This window comes from Stenella coeruleoalba (genome assembly GCF_951394435.1).
Source record: "Stenella coeruleoalba genome assembly, chromosome: X".
NCBI classification, from domain to species: Eukaryota; Metazoa; Chordata; class Mammalia; order Artiodactyla; family Delphinidae; genus Stenella; species Stenella coeruleoalba.
Window position 1 is genome coordinate 77,445,691 of NC_137152.1, and position 24,457 is coordinate 77,470,147.

At 40.5% G+C, this 24,457-nt stretch overlaps 1 protein-coding gene and 1 long non-coding RNA gene across 6 annotated transcripts in view; one reads left to right on the forward strand and one right to left on the reverse strand.

Annotated features, from left to right (window-relative positions):
• Positions 1–6,545, reverse strand: part of LOC307180738 — a 734,518-nt gene extending 727,973 nt beyond the window's left edge. Inside the window, exon 1 of the long non-coding RNA XR_013825766.1 lies at positions 6,481–6,545. This is a non-coding gene — a long non-coding RNA (uncharacterized lncRNA). The remainder of the gene's footprint in view (positions 1–6,480) is intronic.
• A 1,314-nt stretch (positions 6,546–7,859) lies between these two features.
• Positions 7,860–24,457, forward strand: part of DIAPH2 (diaphanous related formin 2) — an 891,299-nt gene continuing 874,701 nt past the window's right edge. For 2 of the 5 annotated variants that reach the window (XM_079910016.1, XM_079910017.1), the window contains exons 1-2: positions 7,860–8,196; positions 8,420–8,482. In XM_079910016.1, coding sequence (XP_079766142.1) covers positions 8,062–8,196; positions 8,420–8,482 — 198 coding nt within the window. In that variant the 5' untranslated portion in view covers positions 7,860–8,061. Of the gene's footprint in view, positions 8,197–8,419; positions 8,483–8,518; positions 9,109–24,457 lie in introns of those variants that run through there. The other 3 variants (XM_079910018.1, XM_079910019.1, XM_079910020.1) reach the window with 2 other exon arrangements.

Genomic DNA, 24,457 nt, shown 5'->3' on the forward strand with positions numbered 1-24,457 from the left:
CTAAGCCCGTTGAGATCATTCATAGTGTATGTCACTTAGCCTTAGCACCATGCCCTAGATATAGTTACTACTCAATATGTGTTAATATATTATTTAATTAAAATTATATGTATAAGTTCTAATATACTAGCTAAAATAAAATCTAATTACTTTACAGTTTTAATAATCGAAAATAGTATAAAAGGGAAAAAAGCAATCTTTTAATAACAGTTATATATTATCACAGGGCTGTGCCTGTGATGGAAAAGATTTATTCTGTAGATTTAGGATCAAGCTTGGCCCTGTGTGTCTTTGAATTTGGCCACTATCAAAGCCAAGGCTTTGAGGCATTTTGATGGTGTAAAGCAACAACATGGTGAGGGATTAAAGGATGGAAATTCTGATGCAAATCAGGGTTGGTTCATAGAGTTTAGAGGCAGGTCTGCCCTTGTATAATGTCAGGGTGTGAGGTGAAGCTGCTAGTACTGATGAGACGGCAGCTCACATTAGCCTTTCTGTTTTGAAGGCAGCAGAAAGCCAATGATACAGGGCTACTTGAGAAAATAAATAAATACAATAAAAGTAGCAGCAAAATAGATATCCTAGAATCTAGTTTTCAATTAATCATCCAATGATGAAAAGTCTTTCCCAAAAATTTTCTTAAAAATTCATGTGCAAATCTCAAAGAAGACCTCCTGAATGAATCTGATGTACATTTTAGTTTCTAAAATGTTATAATGGAACACTTGAAAGTAAAGACCTATATATTCTCTGCTACTGTATTAGTTAAAACACAATTTAATGTAATTGGTTTCTGGGTTTCTCTGTTGAATTCATTTATGTAAACTTCTAAGAGTTATTCTGGTACATAATGTATACTTGATTAAGTATGGTGCTTGTGGTCATTTCCATAAAACATTAGGCCCTGGGTCAGAAATAAATTCTTCTGTTATATCACTGTATAGGAAAATCAAACCCCAGATCTCCTGGTTTTGCCAGGAAAGGAGGGGCAAGGTTGGTGTTTGTGTGAAAATGTCAACTCTTTGGAATTTTAAGTAGGTATATGTCACTGTTTGTATAACAGGGGAGGTGGCTTAAACAAGTGATCTGTATTTGCATCCAAGAAAAAAATAGGTAATAATGAACAAATAAAAACTGATGTGGGATGCTTGAACCTTGAAAGTATTATTCTCAGAGAAAGAAGCCAGTCACAAAACGCCATATATTGTATGACTCTATTTATGTGAAATGTCCAGAATAGGCAAATCTACAGAGACATAAAGTAAATTAGTGGTTGCCTTGGGCTGGGGGTTGAGGTGGGGGTCTGAGGAGTGGTTTGGGAGGACTGGGGAGGGAAGATGGCTAAGGAAGGGATCCTTTTTGGTGCAATGAAAAAATTCTAAAATTGATTGCAGTGACGGTTGTACAATTCTGGGAATATACTAAAAACCACTGAATTGTACATTTAAAAAGGTGAATTGTATGTTATGTGCATTATATCTCAATAAAGCTGTTAAAATTTATGTGGGAGAATATGTAAAACAAAAATAAACCTATTTCTAAGACTGATGCCCAGATATGAAAATGTTTTTATTGTTTACAGATGTCAAACATATATTCCTTAATTTTCATGTAGTTAATTATATTTTGAAAAGGTCAGAAAATAAACACAAACCACAAAGTAAAAGAGACAATCAATTTTATTTGCATAATTGTAGTCTCAATTTTGAACTATACTCATCTTCAAGAGACTGTTTATACTGATTTAAAAAAAACCTCAATTTCATTAAATAGATAGCATCCCTATAACCACCAATGTGTGCTTCTGTGATCCACATAATTTAGCAAGCAAACCGAACGTTTTTCTCTCACTGTTTATTACTACATTTATGTCCTAGTAACTTATAGATTGGACAATTGCCATTTATGATCTGTTAAGCCACTCTTGAAAAGCACTCTGGGGGCTTTGGTTAATGTAGAACAGGAAGTCTGTTCTTTGTTAGAAGCATATTTTCCAGATAAGATTCAAAGGGTTGCTTTTCAGCATACTGTATAAAACCATAGATAGCACGAATCTGGGAATTCTCAGTCTCTAGCAGTCTCAACATTTTCCCCAAAAGGGGACATTGGCGCTATTATCTCTTAGACTGATTTTTGTTGGGCTATGTCTTAGCTACACCAAACCCTGTAATCATCACAACTCAACACATTAACCTTTACATCCAGGTAAGTGACTACTACTGGTCATTACTGTTTCCAGGCCTTTTGTTGTTGTCCACTTTTCTTCTACTGGGACCAATCCTGCTTCTACTCAGAAAGGATTTAAGGAGCAGTATTTCAGTAGTTTGGTGGCTTAGCATCCAGTGGGCCTATTGCTTCTGGTCCTACTTAGATCTCACAGACCAGTTGAAGTAACTGGGTCTCTTGGGTGCCATTTTTACTCGCCTGTCTCTGCCTTTTCTCGTGGACTTCACCTGACATGCCGATTCATTTAGGCTTGGTGCGCTGCCTTGTTTAGCACTGTTTTTCCAGACCTCTTAAGGGATTGTTCATTTGTTTCTTAATCCCAAACCCCCTGACTGGATTCCTACTACGTACTGCTTGCTTCATTCTCTGCCTAGTGCCTGCCACCAGACTGGATTCTATTCTCTGCCTGCCTGACAGGACATCCATCGTTAGACTTCCAGAGTTTAGCTGTCTGCCTTCTTGCCTACTGTTACACAACCTTCTGCTTTACCAGCCTTTCCAGACTCTTTCTGTTGGTGACTACAGGAACCTTGTTAGCTTTCCTGTCCTGACCTAATGAGTCTCTTCAGTGTCTGGGTATCAGGCTCCTTGGTCTGGCTCTGCCTGCCAACGACAAGTACCTGTTAAGATACTATCTCCCAGTTTACTACTAGGTTTTTATTGCCTTGGGCCAACGTTTTAGTAATTCTTGTTTACTTTTTCATTCCCTTTGTTTCCTGTATGTAATCTGTGGAGAGGAACAGTGTGTTCCTTTAAACATCTCTTGGATTCGTTCCTTTCTCTTTATTTCCTCTGGGGCTACTCTAGCTCTGATCCTCATGACTTTATCCAGCAGGACTCTATCTAGTTTTAGCTAGAGCTCAGCACTGGTGCCTCAAAGGGTCGCCTCAGAGGATAAGAGAGAAGCCAAGCGGTCATGAGGACTGCAATCTCCATTCCCACAGTAACTTCAAACAGGTCAGCTAGATTTGTATCTGTTGTACATACTGAGCTTCTGTAAAGGTTTTGTTTGGGGGAAAAACAATTCTGCACTGAGAGAAAAATAAGTTGGAGAATCAGTGTCCAGTTATTCTGCATACCACTGCCAGACCAGCTCCTTAAAATATTCCTTTATTTTATAACATTCCTGCTAAATATCCTTATCAGTCACTACTATTATGTCTTATATTTAAATCTGTTTACATACTGGGCAAACGCTATGGGGAGAACCATGTTTCCTACTATTATTCAACATCTATGTTCTCACCATTCTACTCAAGCCCCACTGGCCCCTCTACATTATTGGTCAGTATTGTTTCCAGGCCATTCCATATGTTGTCTTTTCCTTACTTCCTTTCTTTGCTTTGCCTATTCAAGTATGATTTCTGCTTCAGCCCTTGGCAGTTCAAGTTCTCCTTGAAAACTTCTATTCTAGGCCTGACAAATCTCACCCCTTCACCACATTATCCTGAATTTTGGGTCAGGACCTCCGAATTAGGCAGCCAATTTGCTCTTACTGTTCCACACATTCGTTTCCTTGTTTGTTTTCTCAAGCAGATTTTATACCTTTGATGGCAAAGAATTTATATTTTACACTCTGTTCCATTACAAGGGTTTGTGTACCACAAATAGCACATTAGTGATTGGTAAATAGGAGAATGGTGTCATTAAAATTAGGTGGAAGGCCAACTGGTTCACGTGTGAAGTGTTTTAGCACTTTAAGTTTTGACGTGATCAGGAGCCAGCTTTCTCACAATTAAAGAGAAGCCTTCACAATATGAAGACTTTCAGAAAAAAAGAAGAATCCTGCACAAAACTGCCCCTTTTTTGTGACTGGTTTAGTGATTTCAACAACCTCTAAATTTCCCATCACATTAAACTAGCTGGTGAAGCTGTGAGTACTGATAATGAAGCTGTGAAGACCTTTCACTGTGTGATTCTAAAAAGTTGGTTACTCCTCAATTAGATTTTTAATTCTGATGAAAATGGCGTCTATTAAAAGTAAATGCCCTTGAGGATTCACGTTGGGGAAAGAGGAAGCGTGAAGGCTACCAAGCATTGATGGCTGTGATGCTGGGTGCAGATGCCAGTGGAGATTCAACCTCCTGAGTGTTTTTATTAGAATGGTTATTGTTTACATTAGTGCTCTGATTACAAATTTGCATTGGGTTTAAGTGACCTGCCCTAACCACGTTTTCCCCAGAAGCCCTGTTATTTTTAGTGTGCAATTCTGCAGAACAGGAGATTCTTCAGGAAGACATGTATGCCTTTAGCGCAGAACATCTGGTACTTTTTTATTCGCACGACGTCTAGTTTGGTGTTGCCCATGTAGTATGTGCTTAATAAATACTTGTTTATTCTCAGGCAACCTTTAATTCATAAATATTTTTCCATAACCTTGGAGGTGTTTATTTCTTACTTTTGTCTAATCCATGTTGGCTTTAATTTCTCTATTAATGGCCCAGATTATTTAGAGGAGAACACGTAGCAGAAGGGAGACACAGAAAGCCAGGATGAATTGGGACTAACATACGCACACTAATGTGTATAAAATAGATAAATAATGAGAACCTGCTGTATAGCACAGGGAACTCTGCTCCACTTAGCTGTACAGTAGAAACTAGCACAACATAGTAAAACAACTCTAGCCCAATTGAAAAAATAAAAAGAAACCTCTGGGGTAATGGATGGCTCTAAGATCAGTTTGAAGAAAGAGCCTAGCAGCCTTTTATCTTTCTTTTTTCCCAGGGCTGGCTTTTAATGTTAACCGGGTGCTAAACTCATGAGAGGCCAGAGGGAGAGACTACAAGGTCAGCGGGTCTAACACACACTTTTGAAGTCCCAACTGATGGTAGTAGCCTTCTTCTTTCTGCAGCATCAGAGAAAAGATGTCTCTCCATCCACCGGCCTATTTGTGTGTCCCAGGAAGGTAAAAATAAAGAAATGTAGTGGGATCAGCCCTAGGACTGCACTTGGTGAGGTGCCTGGTTCATAATCAGTGGACAAAGTGTCCTTGCAGGGGACCAGTGGCTCCTTTTGTGTGTTAGCTTCCAAGAGAGGCCCTGGTATTTGAAGGAAGGGGGTTGGTTTGTTTGTTTGTAATGACTGTTTACATTAACTGGAACAAAATGCTGAAAAGAAAACAGCCAGAATTAAGATGGGGCTGAGATAACCACAATAAAGTCAAATGTAAGCCATCTCAGGGACAAACTTTCTCACTTTTTGCAGTACAGATTATGCATCTTTTACATGTACCTCTCATTTGACTTCAAATGTAGCTTCACCTGGCCTGAGGATGGTGAAACCCAGCCTTACACTCAAAATAATGTTGATCCATTTTCAAATATTCACACACTCAAAACAGAAGTCACTTGTATTACAACGCCTTCACCGCTTTTAAAACCAGACCAATGAGATCTACAAGTGGGGACCTTCATGATCTGGAAGCTGCTCATCTGTTCTGCTTCTCTTGCCAAGAGCAGCCCCTATCCGTCACCTCCAATTTCTTAACCACAGAGTCTCTGCACATGCTATGGTCATTTCCTTTGCCTGGGATGCTCTTCACTCTCCTTTTTTGCCTTGTAATTGCTCAATACTTTTTTGTTTAATATCCTTCCCGATAGCCAGAAAGTTCCACAAGAGCAAGCCACATCCGTCTTGTTCACCACTGGACCCTCAATGCCTAGCAGGGTATCAAACACTTAGTAGGCTGTCAACAAATATTTAGTGTCTTCAGTCAGACCCTTAAGGCTCAGCTCAAACATCATCCTCTTTGGTAAGGTGTCCCAGAGTCTCTGGCACTCCGGTGGTGACCCCCCTCATGTGCTCCGTGGGCTCCCTGTTCCTATGTGTTGCAATGAAGCACAGTCATCAACAACTGGCCTCTCCCAGTAGACTAGGAGGTTCTAAAGGGCAGGACTGTGAGCTTCATCCTCCTAACCCACAGCACTCTGGATATCACCTGGTATACTCTAAGGAGCTCAATAAAGATCTACTGGGCAGATTATTAAGCAACATTTGAGCTTGGGGGTTACTCAGCTATGGCTCACACCCACATCTCTCAAACAGGAATTACGTGAAAGCAGTGGATAACCAGGTCACATCTTACTGCAGCAACCACTTCTATGCCATTTTTCAGGAGGGGGGGCATTTAAGTAATTCAAATCACACGTGTGTGTGTGTGTGTGTGTGTGTGTGTGTGTGTGTGTAGTGAGTTAAATTCAGAATATACATCAAATTTTAAGTCAAACAGAAACTTCAACAAAGCAAATTTACCTTAGGGCTCCTTGCCCATCCTGTCTGGGAGCATGTATTCCCTCTTCTCTGCTGTCCTTGGGTAGTTTACCATCTGCATGATTAAAAAGAAAGTTAATGACAATGGCAAAGCCAGGATTAAGACGGCTTTCAGATGCCTAACATTCTTTTTATTCTACTTTCCAAGTTAATTGCCTCATCACAATCACACCTACAGCATGGTCAAATTTATCCTAATGCACTCTCAAAAAATATGTTCATAAACATATTAGCTTCGGCATAGCAGAAGTTAGGTTGAAGGGGAGAAGGGCAAAAGGGTCATAGCCTGAAGATACCTGAATAACAGGCACATGAGCATGTTTGTAGACCTGGTATCTAAATTTACATTTCAGGTAGCTTCTCTAGATTGTATGATGGTGGTTCATTCAAGTTCTGCCCGGCCCCGCTAATGTTCTCAATGTGAACTTTATTTTTAAAGCGGCGTGGGCCTCTTCCTGACAACTGCAGGAGGAAAGATTACGAATACCAGCGGTGCCCTGTTGCTGCCGCTGCACCAAATCACCTAGCATTTGTCTAGAGATTTACATTTTTAACAAAGCTTTGACACACATGATCTTATTCGCTCCCCACAACAACTATAAACCCAAAGTAGCTCAGGAAACTGAAAATAGCACTCAATCCAATTGTTAGCTCTCCATAGGTGCTTTGGCTAAAGAGCCTTACACTTCCTTGGGATTAGGCAGTGGGCGCCTGCTGCTTCTACTACCTGGCAGCCTGGGAATAAAGGAACGACTGTATTTCTTTGGTCGCAACGCAATCATGGCAACAGAAAGCACCCACTCCTTACACTTTCACCCGTACAGTCTGTCTAGGCAATTAATCAGCGCTCCCCTTGGGGGTTTTCCTACAGGATGCTAGTTGCCTTGCCAATCAACCCCTCCCACGGAGGGGAGCACAACCACAGCCCCAGCGAGGCCTCGGCCAGCCGGGAAAGGTGCTCTGGCCTACACGAGTGGAAGCGGAGACTCAGGTAAAACTCACACGTGAATCCTGCCGGGCCTCAGTGTCCCCATCTGTAAAATGGGCTACACCTCCTCTCTCTTGGCTAGTTCCCTCCCATTTCACGCTAGGCCCCTAGGAAGGGAAATCAGTGCTTAACCGCAGCTTAAAGTCCTTTAGTTTGGCAGCTGTCGCCGTGCCGGGCATGCTCAGTAGCCCGGCCGGCTCGGCAGCAGGAGTAGGAAGCAGCTTTCCGCGCCCGGGCGGCGGACTGCGGGCACTTTGATGAATCACGTGTGCGGAGGCCCTCTTAAAGAGATAGGCACCTACTTTCCCTCCACCCTAAACACCACCCTGAGGGCGGCGGCGGCGGCGACCGTGGTAATTGCAGCCGCTCGGGGGCAGGGCTTGCCCCAGCGCAGAGTAGTGGCAACGGCTTGTCGCGTCGGGAGCCCCGGGGACGTGAACTCGGCAGACCCACTCTCTCCCCCTCTCAGGAGGAGGTGCTGCCAAATCCACGCGGGGCAGCGGGACCGCCCCGAGGGGCTTCCTCAGTGGAGGAGAGGTGGGGTTCCAGGGCACAGGTGACAGGGCCGGAGAAAGATGGAGCAGCCCGGGGCGGCGGCGGCGTCGGGCGCCGGAGGCTGCGGCGAGGAACCCGGTGGGGGCCGAAGCAACAAGCGGAGCGCGGGGAACCGGGCCGCCAACGAAGAGGAAACGAAAAACAAACCTAAATTGGTGAGTGCTCCCGCAGCCCCCGCCGGCCTTGGGGACAGCGAGAGCCCCGGGATCCTCCTGCCGTTGAACACGGGGGGACCCGGGGCCCCCTCCCAAGGGTGACCGCGACCTCGCTGTACAACTCCGGGAGCCGCTAAAGCAGCGGCCACGCCGAGGCGCGGAGACGGCGTGGGGGCGGAAGAGCACCCCCTTCTCCACTTAACCCCTTTCTCCCTCTTGGCAGCCCGGGAGGCGGTGCGGGAAGGAGAAAGGCCCCACCCCAACTTGGGGAGACCCCGAGTACCGGGTAGGGGCTGTTGTTTGTCTAACTTGTGGGCGCGAACCTTCTTTGCGCGATTCCATTCCCCTCCCACCCTTGTCAGTTGCTGGGTTTTTGCCTCTTAAAGCTTAGGGTTCGGGCAGGGGAACCTAGCTCTTTTTTTCAGTCCCACTACTTGGGAGCCCACCCACAGACTTACAGAAAAACCCCAAAACAACCAATTAACCAACCGAACACAAAAATTCCCAAAACAACAACAAAAAACACACAACGTAGGCCCCCAGTCTTTCTACTTGACCAGATATCTAAGGAAGAGGCGCCTACATGATTTTTTTCCCCTTGCCTCTCCATGTGCTCTTCCGAGAAACATTTCTTTGGAAGAGTGGGGGGAGCGTGGGAGTTAGAGGCTGGCTGAGGTACCACCGACTGTCGTGTGTGTAATCGTCAGAGTCGTCCAGTACTTCCAGTTAGTTGATTAAGAACGCTCAAAAGCAGTAGGCAGACCGCACAGATCTCCCCGTCCTGAGAGTGTGTGCCCCAGTGGGGAGCAGTCCATTTCCTGCCCCTGACTTCATGTGCAGAGGAATGAAATCTATGGGGCCTGGTATTAGATTGAGAAATACTGGAGTGTCTTCAACTCATCAGTTAAAACGGTTCCTCTTTTTTTTTTCTCCTTTAGCTTATAGGAAAATGGTTTAATAATAGTGAAACTTAAAAACAGGTCAAATTCTTACAGTATATTGGCCAAAGACTATTTTTGCCAACACTGTCAAATATTAGGCAGACATTTATCAATAAACTTTCTAATTTGGGTGGCAGAGGGGATATGGTTTTCTAGCACAAATTCAGCAAATACTCTGTCTGAAGTTTCTTCGTTTAGGTCTGGAGCACAAGCCCCATGTTGCATATCTAGTTTTCTGTTTTAACCAGCAACTTGATTATAATAAGGAAGGAGGCAGTGATGTATAACTATAGCCTTTTCTAAGGGTATCTGGCCATTTGGTATGTACCTGTTGTGCTTCTCTCCCTTGCCTGCTGTTTGCCTTTCAATTATGAACTGTCCAGATTGGAAAACAGTGACCGAAGTATTATCGTTACAGGAAATATGTAGCCTTCCATTATGTGGAAAGGGACCTAGTGGGGTAGAATAAAACAACCAGTCTAAAGTCTCATCAATTCCACCCTAACTTGAGGCAAAGTAAGAATTACTTGATGTGTCCTCATATTCCCCCCCTCCCAAGTATTTACAAGTGAAGGAACTGAGTCACAAGCTCTTTGTGAATTGTCTATACTGGCAGGGGGTTAATGGGATTAATGGGTGCCCCTGTTATAAAACTTAGAAAAGTTTTGCGAGTGTATTACCAAAGTTTAATGTATTTAAAAATCCTGATGTTGAAATGTTATCAGTTTGCGGTAAAAGAGTGATCATGTTTCTTTCTTTCTTTTTTCTTTTTGGATCCAGTACAAAACTGGTTTAAACAGTGATTAAAAGTTTAAGCAAAAGTAAAAGCGAACTGATAGTTTCCACAAAGAGTTTGGTACATCTAGCAAGAGCCTTCCACTTTTAGGATGTGTGAGCTCAAGAAAAAGCACTTATCTCTGTCTGTTAGTAATAACACCTTGATTCTATTCTTCCCATCCTTTTGGTCATTTGTCCTGTTTCATCTTTTATGCTTTGACAAGGTAACTAGAAAGTTATGAGATGGTATCACTTTCAGTTCCTAGCTAACACTATTTGGTGTTGAGTATAGCTTGATATAGTAGAACAAGTATTTGAATCCAAGAGTTTGTGAATATCAATGGGAAATTGCTTTTGTACTCAAAATAATTTTTGAGCCTTACCTGATTTTACAAGCAGATATGTCAGAGTTTATAAACATAAATTTAGGAAGACATTTCAGCACATTTTAAGGCAAGAAAGTTGACCAAATAATAAGACTTGGAAAACTTTTAAAGTAAATGCCTTACTCCTTATTTTGAGTTGTCTTACTGAAGTGCTCAACATGTTCTAAGGCCATGTAGAGAGGAGTTCATCTGGGATTCTTAATAAATATTGCTGGTAAAATAAAGCTTTACCTAGACTAAATTTTATTATTTTGAGTATTATGTTGTTAACCACTGTAGTAGTCCTTAATTGTGTTTGTGTGTGTGTGTAAAGGAGTTGTGGGGGATTGTAAAAGAGAGCCATATGGTAGTAGAAATTATTTGTGTAGGTGATTATGGGGGATAAGGGTTCTTAAACTGAAGTCATATGAAAAAATTTGAGTGTATGTAGGTACATTCAGTTTTCTGGGCCTCATAGTTTTCATCAGTTTCTCAAAGGCATATGTCTCCTATAGAAGAATAAGAACTTTTGGGTTACCAGAGAGAGAGCAAAGGAAATGCCGGTTGATTCCACTTGAAGAGACTGGGGAGAGGAGGAGGTCACCGACAAGGGAGAAGGGAAATAACACTGACCACACGAGTGGTAGATATTGAAGATAGTGCGTCTGGGAGTAAGCGATTAATTACACACACCTATATAGTATTAGCTAAAATGAAAGTTTTTACTGCATACAAAATTTAAATTGATAGCTATCGTATAGTGGATGCGTACAGTATAAGGCTTGTGATTCAGTTGTTTTCATTTAGTTTCTCATTGTTCTGGGAAACTGAAGAAGGAAGGCATGTTTTCTATAGAGAGGAACTACTTTCATTTATATCCTCAACCTTTTGATGGGTATTAGAATTTTTTCAGAGCGACATTTCAGGACTCTTAACAACTTCTGCTTGAGATTAATTAAATCAATTTGACAAAGCTTACTTCCATTTTCTTCATCTGTGCATCCTCATAATGACCCTTTTATTTTGGTTCTTTTTAATGAAGGCAACCTTGTTTTGGACTCATCACAGTTTGGATAATGCCTTAGTAGTAGAGCTTTGTATTTTATGTAACTATCTGGTTAGGCCCAGATTGTAGCATGTCATCAAACAGCATGAATCTTAATTAGTAATTTGATGTCAACCATGGAATGTATTTTGTCAACTCAAGTAGTACAGAGAGCTCTAGAAGTGTCATGAAGGGGACATCCTAAATCCCACGTTTTTAAGGCAGTGACTTAACCATTAATAGAGGCTAGTGTTAAGGTAGAACCAGCAGTCCTCACACACATACCATGGTGTAGAGTGGCTTAACATTCTTTGATGTTTTTGCATTTTGACTTTGTGTTTCTGTATAATTCCTGAAGGCTTTGGTTGTTTAGATAGTAGAGTCACATTAGTAACTTGAAATAACAGAAGTTAATGTTCTGGTTCTTACATAACTTCCTGAGTATTTGGTTATTTGTTTTTAGTTGGATAAATCATGTTTTGATTTTAATTGATAAAGGCTGAGCACAGTGTGTTCCTGTATGACACACACTTACTGAGCATGTACTATGTTCTAGGCATTATTCCGAAGATTGGTGATACAAAGGTGCCATTGTCTAGTGAGGGAGACAGGGAAGTTAATTAATGACTACAGAGTGGTGTGATAAGGAACAATGGGAATATGTATTAGCAGGGTGATAATAGAAACGTGGAGAGGCATCTGAATCTAATTGGATGCTTGAGTGTGGTAAGGAAAGGCTTACCACAGTAGGTGACATTTGCACCAAGGCTTGAAGAATAAGGCATTAATTGAAGAAGGGGAGGGAAAGGCATTTAAGAGTGAAAGAACAACGAATACAAAGGTAGAGAGACGTGGTAGCATGTCCAGTAAAGAAGCTGTGGATAGATGTTAGTGGCTGAAACAAAGGTTCCATATGGTAGACCCGTTAGAAAAGAGAGTGAGTCCAGTTCATGATGGGTATTTGTATGCCATGTTAGAGTTTCAGCTTCTTTCTGAAAGCCATACTAAGTCATTGAAAAAATGCTAAGGAGGAGACTGAGCTGATCAGAATTGTATTTCAGAAAGAAACTTAATACAATGGAGAATTTCTTGGACAAGGATGCCAGAATGGAGGCAGGAAGACCAGTTAGGAGGAGCAGAATGGCATAAGAGTTTGATGTTTAGGGTTAGAGACCTGGATTCCAATTGCAGTGCATCCATTCATCCATTTCCTAGCTCATCCATTTACTCGTCATATTTCTCTACATCTCGGTTTCCTCCTGCCGATCCATTGCCTCTCCTTCCTGCTACCCACCCTGAACATCTTCACCAAATTGGAAATGTCCACCATATTTCTCCTTTATAAATCTAATCCGCCTCTCACAGTCCAGCTGGTGCCTCATAATTCTCTCATTCTTCCATTAAACTTCAGCTTACTGAAGGCTCTTCCTTATTCTGAATTCCTATCGTGGGTCTGAATGTTATATGCTGATCTCATACCTCCAAAAGATTTTAAACTGCTTCTGGGCAAGGGTCCTGCTTTATGCCTATTCTTGAAAACCTTGCAGACCGGTGCTGGTGTGCAGAGCTACTCAACAAATGATTATTAGCTGGGGATTCTTTCCCTATAGGCCAGACATTTTGAGAGTGTAAACTGTTGAAAAGAGGCTTTTTGAAAAAGAAATGTGCCATTTTTTCTCTTAGAATATATGCTTCATCAAATGAACCTATCTGTACATTCTTCTGTGTCCTTTCTCTAATTTTGAAAGTCGAGAAACTTCTTGGCTGGACGATCTCATCCCTTACTGCCTCGTTTGTTTGGTTGGGTTCTTGTGATGTCACAGCCTGAACTTCCATGTGGGGAACCAGTATCAAAAAAAAAAAAAAAAATGGTACAAATGAAAGTATTTACAGAACAGAAATAGAGTCAGAGATGTAGAAAACAAACTTATGGCTACCATAGAAGAAAGGGGGAAGTTGGGGAAGGTGGGATAAATTGGGAGATAGAGATTGACATATACACAGTATTATATATAAAATAGATAACTAATAAGAACCTACTGTATAGCACGGGGAACTCTTCTCAATACTCTGTAATGACCTATATGGGACAAGAATCTAAAGAAGAGTGGATATATGTATATGTATAACTGATTCACTTTGCTGTACAGTAGAAACTAACACAACCTTGCAAATCAACTATACTCCCATAAAAATTTAAAAAAAAACAACTGGTGATGACCCAAGTAATATTTTATTGGTATTAATAGGAGATATCAGATTATTGGCTAAAGAATACTGAATGGAGGACCAAAGGACCTGGGTTCCAGTATTTATTCTATCTTTTAGTTGCTTGTGATCTCTGATGAGCTGTTTAATACCAGAGGTTTGAGCCCTTGATTAACATCTGCCAGTCAGCGATAAACGCTTCCCTGATTTGCTTTACAAGGTGGTTTAGATAAAACACAGTAATGAATGCGAAAGCATATGGGAAATTCTATATTGCTATGCAAGTATAGAGCATTATTGTTAACCCCTTGCATTACCTGAATCAAATGTATTGTGGTTGGATAGTTTAATGGCTTTCTTGCAATTTGATAGTTCTAAGATTATTATTGTATGAAGTGCCATAATATGGCTGCATGCTAATTGATTGCTTATTCTCTCTCCAATGCCATTTGTCCATTTGAAAGATTATACATTCTGTCCTTCTGCTAATAATTCTTTGTGTTTAATGAATACAAGATGTGAGTTTAACTTTTATTTTTCACTGTAATTTTTTTAAAAAAAGAATCAGGCTATCCTTTTCTTTCCATGTGTCAATTTGAGGCATTTAAAATTTCTGTTAAGAAAGCTTCACTAGATACCTATGACAATTCTGTCTTGTCAGGCAGCTTACTGCTGTTGTACAAATAAGAAAACTGAGTCACTGATGTGTTAAGGAGTCTGACCTAGAGATAAATTTAAAAGCTCTCAGTTCTCTTGTCAAAGTTAGCTATAGCACTGAGTCATTATGCTTCAGGCACTCTGAAAGTGAAAAATTATTCAATCTCTTTTTTTGTTCCTTTTTTGGAACAATTATCATTGTAATCCACCTAGATTTCACTCTGAGTGTCAAGAGCTCTGGCAATAGCAACATGTCATTGAAGTAAAATCATATTCTTTTCCAACCTGGTCTCAAAGAACACTGTAAATAACAGGATGCTCTGAAAATAGTACATACATAATATATGCTAATTTACATGAATAAGCACATTTGACTAAATAGCACTGGATATCAGTAGCACCATCGGGATGATTATTGAAGACCCAACTTTCTCCTGGTCCTATATTCCGTCTGCCATGCAGAAGAGACCAATTCCTTCTGTCAGATTTTGGCTGTTTGATATTTTCTTTTGTCTCATGACTGAAGAAACTAAGATGATGGACAGATGACTTGAAATACAGTTATCTACTTGATATCCAAGTGGGCATCTTGTAGAAGATACTCAAGTGGAAGACAGCTCAAAAATGATGCATGTAAAGGGAGGCTGAGATACATTTTCACATAGCTATTTATTATGAATGTAGTAGAAATAAATCAATTCACACTAATTTAAAACTTATTTACCTGATCAGGCTGAATCCGTTTCAGTCTAAATGATTTACTTGGGCTGTAGCTTGAACAGACATTCAGCTGAATCTTGATCCTTGCTTGCTTTATGTGAGGTGGCCTGGGGAAAAGGGTATTGGTGCCTTTCTCATGAAAGGATGTAGAAAGCAAAATCTTACTAATCACCACTTACACAGGCTTTGGTTTAATGAAGGTTTTGCTGTATTGCTTTAGCGAGAGTCAGCTACATTGCTACCAGATACAGAACAGCAAATCGGCCTCCAGTCTCTCCGTCTGCTAGGGCTCTATGTCGTGGTGCCTAGTGCAAGTGAGAAGTTTCTCAGCTGGCTATTCAGGCAGGCCTAGGTAGGAATCTACGACTTCATTAGGAATGAATGATTTCACAAACGTTATTGATTCAATCACCTGGCAATTCTGGTGTTCGTCCAAGGGAGAAAAGATGTTGGGTAAAATCCTTAAAAAAAACACCTCTATTTGTTCTTCTGTGATAGATATCCACATGCTTTTGTAAAGATCTGCTCAAAATTATGAGGAATTTTTCTCTACCTTTAATTTGTTGGCCTTTCCCCTAGCTAAAAGTATCAATAAAAGAGCTAAAATAGAGTTTTCACTTTAGTTATAATATGGGCTAGTTAATAAGGCTTTTTAAATAAAAGGTATGAAAAATTTCAACATACTAAAAAGTAGAGAGGATAGTATAATGAACCACCATTGGGTATTATACCATTAACTATGTATAGTAGTTATTTTGATTTTCAACATTTGCTTCATCCATCCTTTATTTTTTTCCGTGCTAAAGTACTTTAATGCAAATCCCAGATATCGTCATTTTACTCCTGCATACTTCAGTGTGCATCTCTATAAAAATTACTGACTTTGTCACATCTTTAAAAATTAACATATTCCTTGGTATCATCTAACACTCAATTCATAATCAAATATCCCCAGTTGCCTCAAAAAACAGATTTTTAATCTCATGTGTGCCTAATTAATGTACATGTCATCGAGCTCTTTAAACAAATACAGCTTTAAATTAATGGTAAAATGTCGTTCAAAGTTGCTCCACATAAAGTGCTATCATAAAGTATCAGCTCCAGTTAAGTTCACTTGTGTCTTTAATTCTGTAGAACTATCTGGAAAGTTTGACTGCACAAGTGTGGAGAGGCTCCTTAGAACAGCTACTGTGTTGAGAAAAGAGACCAAATTAAGATCTTTGGCTCCACTCACTAATTGGGTAATCACTCATTCTTCATTTTGCAATTTGTGGAGTGGGGTTATATGCAAGAATTTCCCTCCCAGGGAAATTGTAGACAGTTGGGCAAAGGACCGTCTTCTTGAGTTCTGTCAGTAAAGGGTTCATGTAATTCTTTGATACACACGTATATAACTAAGTTTATGTTACTAGCTCTAGTTTCAATTTCCATACACAGGCCAATTTGGTACTTGAAGTGTCTGTCTTTGTTTTTTAGCCTTTTTAATACACTCTAAGTTGCTGCATATGGATAATTGGGTGAGCAAAGCTTTACAAAGAAGTCTGAACTATTAAGTTTCCTTATTTAGACATTTGTGGGGTTAAAATTGAAAAACCAGGCTACACTAATGAGGTGATAGAGCTGGGGATGGGTGGAGTGGGTAAGTATGAGAAATCGACCTGGGCAAAAGGCCTACACTCCACGCAGATTTACTAAAGAAATTGTGTAACCACTACTTTCCAGACAGCAATTTAGTGCTGTTATTGTGCTGCGTGGCAATAGGCATATAATTTCTTGAGCTTTGCGGACTCAGGTAGCTTTAGGCTGGCAACCCATCTCCACCCTGCAACTTCTAAGCTAACCATTTACTGACCCAATCAGGTGGGTGATTTTTCCTCAAAACAGGAGATGAGTGATAATTGCTGGGGCTGGACAGGTGGCGTTTTTCACCTTTCGTTTTGGTCGAGGGAGGGACAACTCTGGAGGTGGTGTTTTATGTGCTTCAAGATCAATCACTGATAAAATCTCAAAGGCTTAACAGCATATTATGCTGGCTGAAGCTGCTTAAGGAAGATTCTATGTGGAGAAAGCAAGACCTTGTGTAGACTGCACACTGACATTTTGAACTTAAACGTGTAATCGAGACCAGGGCCGCTGTGTATGGTTGGGCCCCGCTCACGGGTGTGAGACCACAGAGGTCACATCACTTACCAAATCATTTGCCTATTCACAGGACTGTGACTTCCGGGGACCACTTTTCCTAGTTCACACAGAGGTGCCATACGGGCTAGCTACTGCAGTTAAGACCAGTTGGATTTTATTCTCACACCAGATGAGAAATTCAGCAAGGCACAGAACTTAGTTTAATGTCTCATTTATCATAGGTGTTTTCCATTTGTCATTGATTCGGAGAAAACAGTAAAAGGTGTCCATGTATGTACTATGTTGTCCTAAACCTGCTTGTGAATGATTGCAGCCCTCAAATGTAGAGAGCTGTGTCTTTGAAGATCTAGGCTACAGGTTCAATACGTTGATTACTTTCTCTGACCTAAGGCTCCTCCCTTTCTGCCCTCCTCCTAGTCATTTTCTTGACTTTCTTGTCCCGCAGTGCTTCACATGGTTACAGATTGTACAGGTAAGACTGCATTTTTTTGAAGTTTGTGTCATAACTCCAATTTCTCTTCACTTACATTGCCCACGATTCAAGGCAAGAACTTATGGAAAGTTAAGATGGGTTAAAATAAATTTGGCAGAAGCATTTCCTCTAATAATATGCTCTGCAGTCTAATACCTTGCATTACAAAATCAATGTGTTCCAGAAGAGTCAGTGTGTACACAGAACGTTTGTGAGTAGAAATAATCTTTTCTTGGGCTGACCTCACAGCTTGTTTTTCATTGGCAGTGCATTAGCTTGCATTTTTCTCCCCCTTTGGTTGAGTAGCTAATGGTCTTTAAACAAGCTATTAAAGGGAAGAATAATCTTACAATGCAAAAAAATAAAAGTAGCCTGGATTTTATCCATGCTGGTGGTTTGGCTTTTCATGTATTTGTTTTACTAAAGCAGCGCTAACTCATGTTCTCTGATCTCTAAATTCTCAGGCTTGCTGCGTATATCCTATGCTTGCTTCATCAGACCGTTTTCAGATGGTCTTGTGAATTTCTGAGAGCTCCAAATCCTCCATTTTTATATAAGCCGAGTAGGTCTGAGACCAAATACGAAGCTTTAAGTGGCCATATCTCTGTGTAAAATGGAATTGAGGCATTACCTATACCTTAAAGTAGGAATTGTGCAGGGCTCCATGCTCTTTCTACCAGCTCTGTTGTAGCTAATTGTGGATCAGAATGTTACATTACAAACCCCTGCTTTCAGCCCTCCCTTTAAGTAATCTATTATCACTTGCATGTTTCCAACCCTGAAGATCATCACCATCATTTTCACTTGTTTCTGCAAATATTATTAATGGTGTATCCTATGGCATTACAAAACCAGAAGTAACATACAGATGGGTGGCCAATGGATAGGAAATCAATGACTGAATGTGAAAGATTTATTTAAAAGCATTTCCTATCTACACCTGTCATCAACCATGTTGCCATAAACTAGTAGAAACTTCATTTTGATCTTAGTACCACCGCTTCGTGTTTTCAAGGTGCATCTTATTTTATAGAATCATGCTATACAGAGTTGAAATAAGCTAAATAGGATATATAACTGATCCTATTAAGTTGTATTTTTTTAAGAGCTTCTTGGCAATTTAAAAAGGTTATATAGAGAGTAAGCTAACTACTTCTTAAAATGTAACGCTGGGCAAGTTACTTATCTCTTTTCTCTCTGGGTGTCAGTTTATTCTGTAAAATAAGGGAGTTGAAATAAAGTCTTCAAGGTTCCATTCAGCTCTGACATTCTGGGAGTCAAAGGTTATTGAGAGCTGTAATGAATCTGCCCTAACATAAATACATGACATCTGGGTTCTAGTTAGAAAAAAAGTTGGCAGTCATGAAAGATGACTGTTTAAGGCTGAATGCTAAGGATGAAAATACAAGTTAACTTTACTGTCCTGTTTCTGGAGTCTGAGTTGGCCTAGTTCAGTGAAGGTAACGTCAACATGGTTTTAACCATGCATTGTGTGCAGGGCCCTGCTGGCTCTCCTCTGGGTCATCCTCATCCTTGGGTGGTAGCCTTGGTTCACTGACCAAGTGCAGTACTCAAGCCTGCCCAGAACTGATTCTCAGTAACCAGTAAGATCATACGTGCCAGTCGTTACCCTAAGTACCTTGCATGTATTGGGTTGGCTAAAAAGTGCCTTCAGTTTTTAAGTAAAAATAAAAGACACATTTTTCATTTTTACCAAGAACTTTATTGAACAACGTATTCACGCTTTTGTTCCACTACTTTCTGCCATTTTTCAGGCAACTTCATAATTCCATCTTCCCAAAACTTTTTATCTTTTTGAGCAGAGAACTGTTCCAGGCGCCTTTTACAGTCTTCCAGGGAATTGAAAGTTTTTCCCTTAAGAGAATTTTGTAAAGAACGAAATAAATGGAAATCCGAAGGTACAATGTCTGGTGAATAGGGTGGATGAATCAGAACTTCCCAGCCAAGCTGTAACAGTTTTTGCCTGGTCATCAAAGAAACATGCAGTCTGGCGTTACCCTGATGGATGATTATGTGTTTTCTGTTGACTAATTCTGGACGCTTTTCGTCAAGTGCTGCTTTCAGTTGGTCTAATTGGGAGTAATACTTGTTGTAATTAATCGTTTGGTTTTCTGGAAGGAGCTCATTGATCGAGGACTCCCTTCCAATCCCACCATATACACGTCACCTTCTTTGGATGAAGACCGGCCTTTGGTGTGGTTGGTGGTGGTTCATTTCGCTTGCCCCATGATCTCTTCCATTCCACGTTATTGTACAGTATCCACTTTCCATCGCCCGTCACAATTTGTTTTAAAAACAGAACGTTTTCATTACGTTTAAGTAGAGAATTGCATGAGGAAATACAGTCAAGGAGGTTTTTTTTCCTTAACTTCTGTGGAACCCAAACATCAAAGCTATTCACATAACCAAGCTGGTGCAAATGATTTTCAGCGCCTGATTTGGGTATTTTGAGTATGATGGCTATCTCCTGCGTGGTATAACGTTGATTGTTCTCAATTAATGTCTCAATTTGATCGCTATCAACTTTAACTGGTCTACCTGACCGTGGAGCATTGTCCAATGAGAAATCTCCAGAACGAAACTTCGCAAACCACTTTTGACATGTTCGATCATTCACAGCACCTTCTCCATACACTACATAAATCGTTTTTTTGCATTTCGGTTGTGTTTTTATCTTTCTTGAAATAATAAAGCATAATATGCTGAAAATGTTGCTTTTTTTCTTCCATCTTTAATACTAAAATGGCTACACAAAAATTCACCAATTTTAATGTCTTTTTTTAAATGCATGCTGATATGACAGCTGTCATGTACAATCTAACAGAATTATTTTGAATGAAGTTAAAGACAACTAAGTGCTACTAGAGCCATCTTACAGGAAAAACCGAATGAACCTTTTGGCCACAACCCAATAATTGTCAAGACCCGTGCAGGGTCTGGGGTTTTATCCTGCTTACCGATCTGTTGCTGTTTCCCGGATGATTACAGAGGACTCAAGACTCCTGGGTCAGCAACAAAAGATGCTTTCTTATTCATTACAAAACCAGTAACCAGAATGTCAGCATGACATGCTGGTTCACTACAGTCCTAAGTCCCATGAGGTAGCCCAGGACGGATGCCTACCCAGGCAGTCAGTTGCACTACAGGAGAGGAACACTGAGCTTGGTGGACGTCCCACTTTTTTTTTTTGCGTTACGCGGGCCTCTCACTGTTGTGGTCTCTCCTGTTCTGGAGCGCAGGCTCCGGATGCACAGCCTCAGCGGCCATGGCTTAACGGGCCCAGCCGCTCCGCGGCATGTGGGATCCTCCCGGACCGGGGCATGAACCCGTATCCCCTGCATCGGCAGGTGGACTCTCAACCACTGCGCCACCAGGGAAGCCCGACTTGCCACTTTTATGGTAAGCAGAAGCAAGCCTGCTCTTTGGGGAGGGTTGATATTAGTACCTCATCATCTCGGTCACTTGCTACAAACACAACCTTGGGAAATGGCCTGGCTGAAGTGTTGTCGGGCCTTTCAGCCTTGGCAAACCCAGCAAGAATGTGCAGGGATGCTTGGGTATTGATGGCGGATATCCTCCCCCCATCAATAGTAATTCATTTGATCCTCACAACAGTTTTTTTTTTTTTTTTACCTCTTTATTGGAGTACAATTGCTTAACAATGGTGTGCTAGTTTCTGCTTTATAACAAAGAGAATCAGTTATACATATGTTCCCATCTCTCTTCCCTCTTGCGTCTCCCTCCCTCCCACCCCTCCAGGCGGTCACAAAGCACCAAGCTGATCTCCCTGTGCTATGCGGCTGCTTCCCATTAGCTATCTACCTTACGTTTGTTAGTGTGTATATGTCCATGCCTCTCTCTCGCCCTGTCACAGCTCACCCTTCCCCCTCCCCATATCCTCAAGTCCGTTCTCCAGTAGGTCTGTGTCTTTATTCCTGTCTTACCCCTAGGTTCTTCGTGACATTTTTTTTTCTTAAATTCCATACATAGGTGTTAGCATACGGTATTTGTCTTTCTCTTTCTGACTTACTTCACTCTGTATGACAGACTCTAGGTCCATCCATCTCATTACAAATAGCTCAATTTCGTTTCTTTTTATGGCTGAGTAATATTCCATTATATATATATGTGCCACATCTTCTTTATCCATTCATCTGATAGTGAACACTTAGGTTGTTTCCATCTCCTGGTTATTGTAAATAGAGCTGCAATGAACATTTTGGTACATGACTCTTTTTGAATTATGGTTTTCTCAGGGTATATGCCCAGTAGTGGGATTGCTGGGTCATGTGGTAGTTCTATTTGTAGTTTTTTAAGGAACCTCCATACTGTTCTCCATAGTGGCTGTACCAATTCACATTCCCACCAGCAGTGCAAGAGTGTTCCCTTTTCTCTACACCCTCTCCAGCATTTATTGTTTCTAGATTTTTTGATGATGGCCATTCTGACTGGTGTGAGATGATATCTCATTGTAGTTTTGAGTTGCATTTCTCTAATGATTAATGATGTTGAGCATTCTTTCATGTGTTTGTTGGTAGTCTGTATATCTTCTTTGGAGAAATGGCTATTTAGGTCTTCTGCCCATTTTTGGATTGGGTTGTTTGTTTTTTTGTTATTGAGCTGCATGAGCTGCTTGTAAATTTTGGAGATTAATCCTTTGTCAGTTGCTTCATTTGCAAATATTTTCTCCTATTCTGAGGGTTGTCTTTTGGTCTTGTTTATGGTTTCCTTTGCTGTGCAAAAGCTTTGAAGTTTCATTAGGTCCCATTTGTTTATTTTTGTTTTTATTTCCATGTCTCTAGGAGGTGGGTCAGAAAGGATCTTGCTGTGATTTATGTCATAGAGTGTTCTGCCTATGTTTAACTCTAAGAGTTTTATAGTGTCTGGCCTTACATTTAGGTCTTTAATCCATTTTGAGCTTATTTTTGTGTATGGTGTTAGGGAGTGATCTAATCTCATACTTTTACATGTACCTGTCCAGTTTTCCCGCACCACTTATTGAAGAGGCTGTCCTTTCTCCACTGTACATTCCTGCCTCCTTTATCAAAGATAAGGTGACCATATGTGCGTGGGTTTATCCCTGGGCTTTCTATCCTGTTCCATTGATCTATCTTTCTGTTTTTGTGACAGTACCATACTGTCTTGATTACTGTAGCTTTGTAGCATAGCCTGAAGTCAGGGAGCCTGATTCCTCCAGCTCCGTTTTTCGTTCTCAAGATTGCTTTGGCTATTCGGGGTCTTTTGTGTTTCCATACAAATTGTGAAATTTTTTGTTCTAGTTCTGTGAAAAATGCCAGTGGTAGTTTGATAGGGATTGCATTGAATCTGTAGATTGCTTTGGGGAGTAGAGTCATTTTCACAATGTTGATTCTTCCAATCCAAGAACATGGTATATCTCTCCATCTATTTGTATCATCTTTAATTTCTTTCATCAGTGTCTTATAATTTTCTGCATACAGGTCTTTTGTCTCCTTAGGTAGGTTTATTCCTAGATATTTTATTCTTTTTGTTGCAATGGTAAATAGGAGTGTTTTCTTGATTTCACTTTCAGATTTTTCATCATTAGTGTATAGGAATGCCAGAGATTTCTGTGCATTAATTTTGTATCCTGCTACTTTACCAGATTCCTTGATTGGCTCTAGTAGTTTTCTGGTAGCATCTTTAGGATTCTCTATGTATAGTATCATGTCATCTGCAAACAGTGACAGCTTTACTTCTTCTTTTCCAATTTGAATTCCTTTTATTTCCTCTTCTTCTCTGATCGCTGTGGCTAAAACTTCCAAAACTGTGTTGAATAAGAGTGGTGAGAGTGGGCAACCTTGTCTTGTTCCTGACCTTAGTGGAAATGCTTTCAGTTTTTCACCATTGAGGACGATGTTGGCTGTGGGTTTGTCATATATGGCCTTTATTATGTTGCGGAAAGTTCCCTCTGTTCCTACTTTCTGCAGGGTTTTTATCGTAAATGGGTGTTGAATTTTGTCAAAAGCTTTCTCTGCATCTATTGAGATGATCGTATGGTTTTTCTCCTTCAATTTGTTAATATGGTGTATCACATTGATTGATTTGCATATATTGAAGAATCCTTGCATTCCTGGAATAAACCCCACTTGATCATGGTGTATAATCCTTTTAATGTGCTACAGCATTTACTTTGTAGGTGTGGAGAAAAGGCTCAGAGCCAATCAGTAACTTGCCCGAGGATATGTAGTGGTGAATTTGGAATTCAAGACCAGTGTGCCTATAAAAATTCATGTTTTTAACCAAGATTTTGCATCTATTGCCTAAGACCGTAAACTTCAGAGTAGCTGTAAAGTGACCTGAAGACCTAATGGTTCTCTAGACTGGTGATGGTTGGACCTGCTCTAGATTTGCATTATGCTTATGTCTAATTTGGAAGGGAGAGTTCAGGGGCCATTCATTTTAGTGCCACTGGTAATCAAAAGTTAAGATTCTTTGAATCACTGCCATGAAATAGTGGGTCAGATATGTGACCACTTACTTACTAGAAAAGAGGCATGAGAATGAAAGTGATGAGGCTGTGGATTTTAAGGATGCATGAATGTAATTCTTAAAAATACCAGTCTGGCTTCTATCAAATAATGTCATGTTCAACATAAGGCCTCCTGTACTTTACTACTGTTGCATATTCCATATGATTCTCTCTCTCTCTCTCTTTTTTTTTTTTTTTTTTTTGGTCTGTTTTTTGTTAGCCATGAAGAGCGTAGCTTCTGAACTGGTTACTTTGCAAGCCATCCTGCCTGCTTCATTTTGTAGTTTCTATCTCTCCTCCCTTCCCCACTCTCCTTCTGTTTGTGAAATTCTGAGTGAAGTAAAACTGCTTTGGAAAAGCTAATGCTATCTCCTATTATACAAGTACACGACATGCATTGTTCCTTGTTGAGGGTAGTGCCAA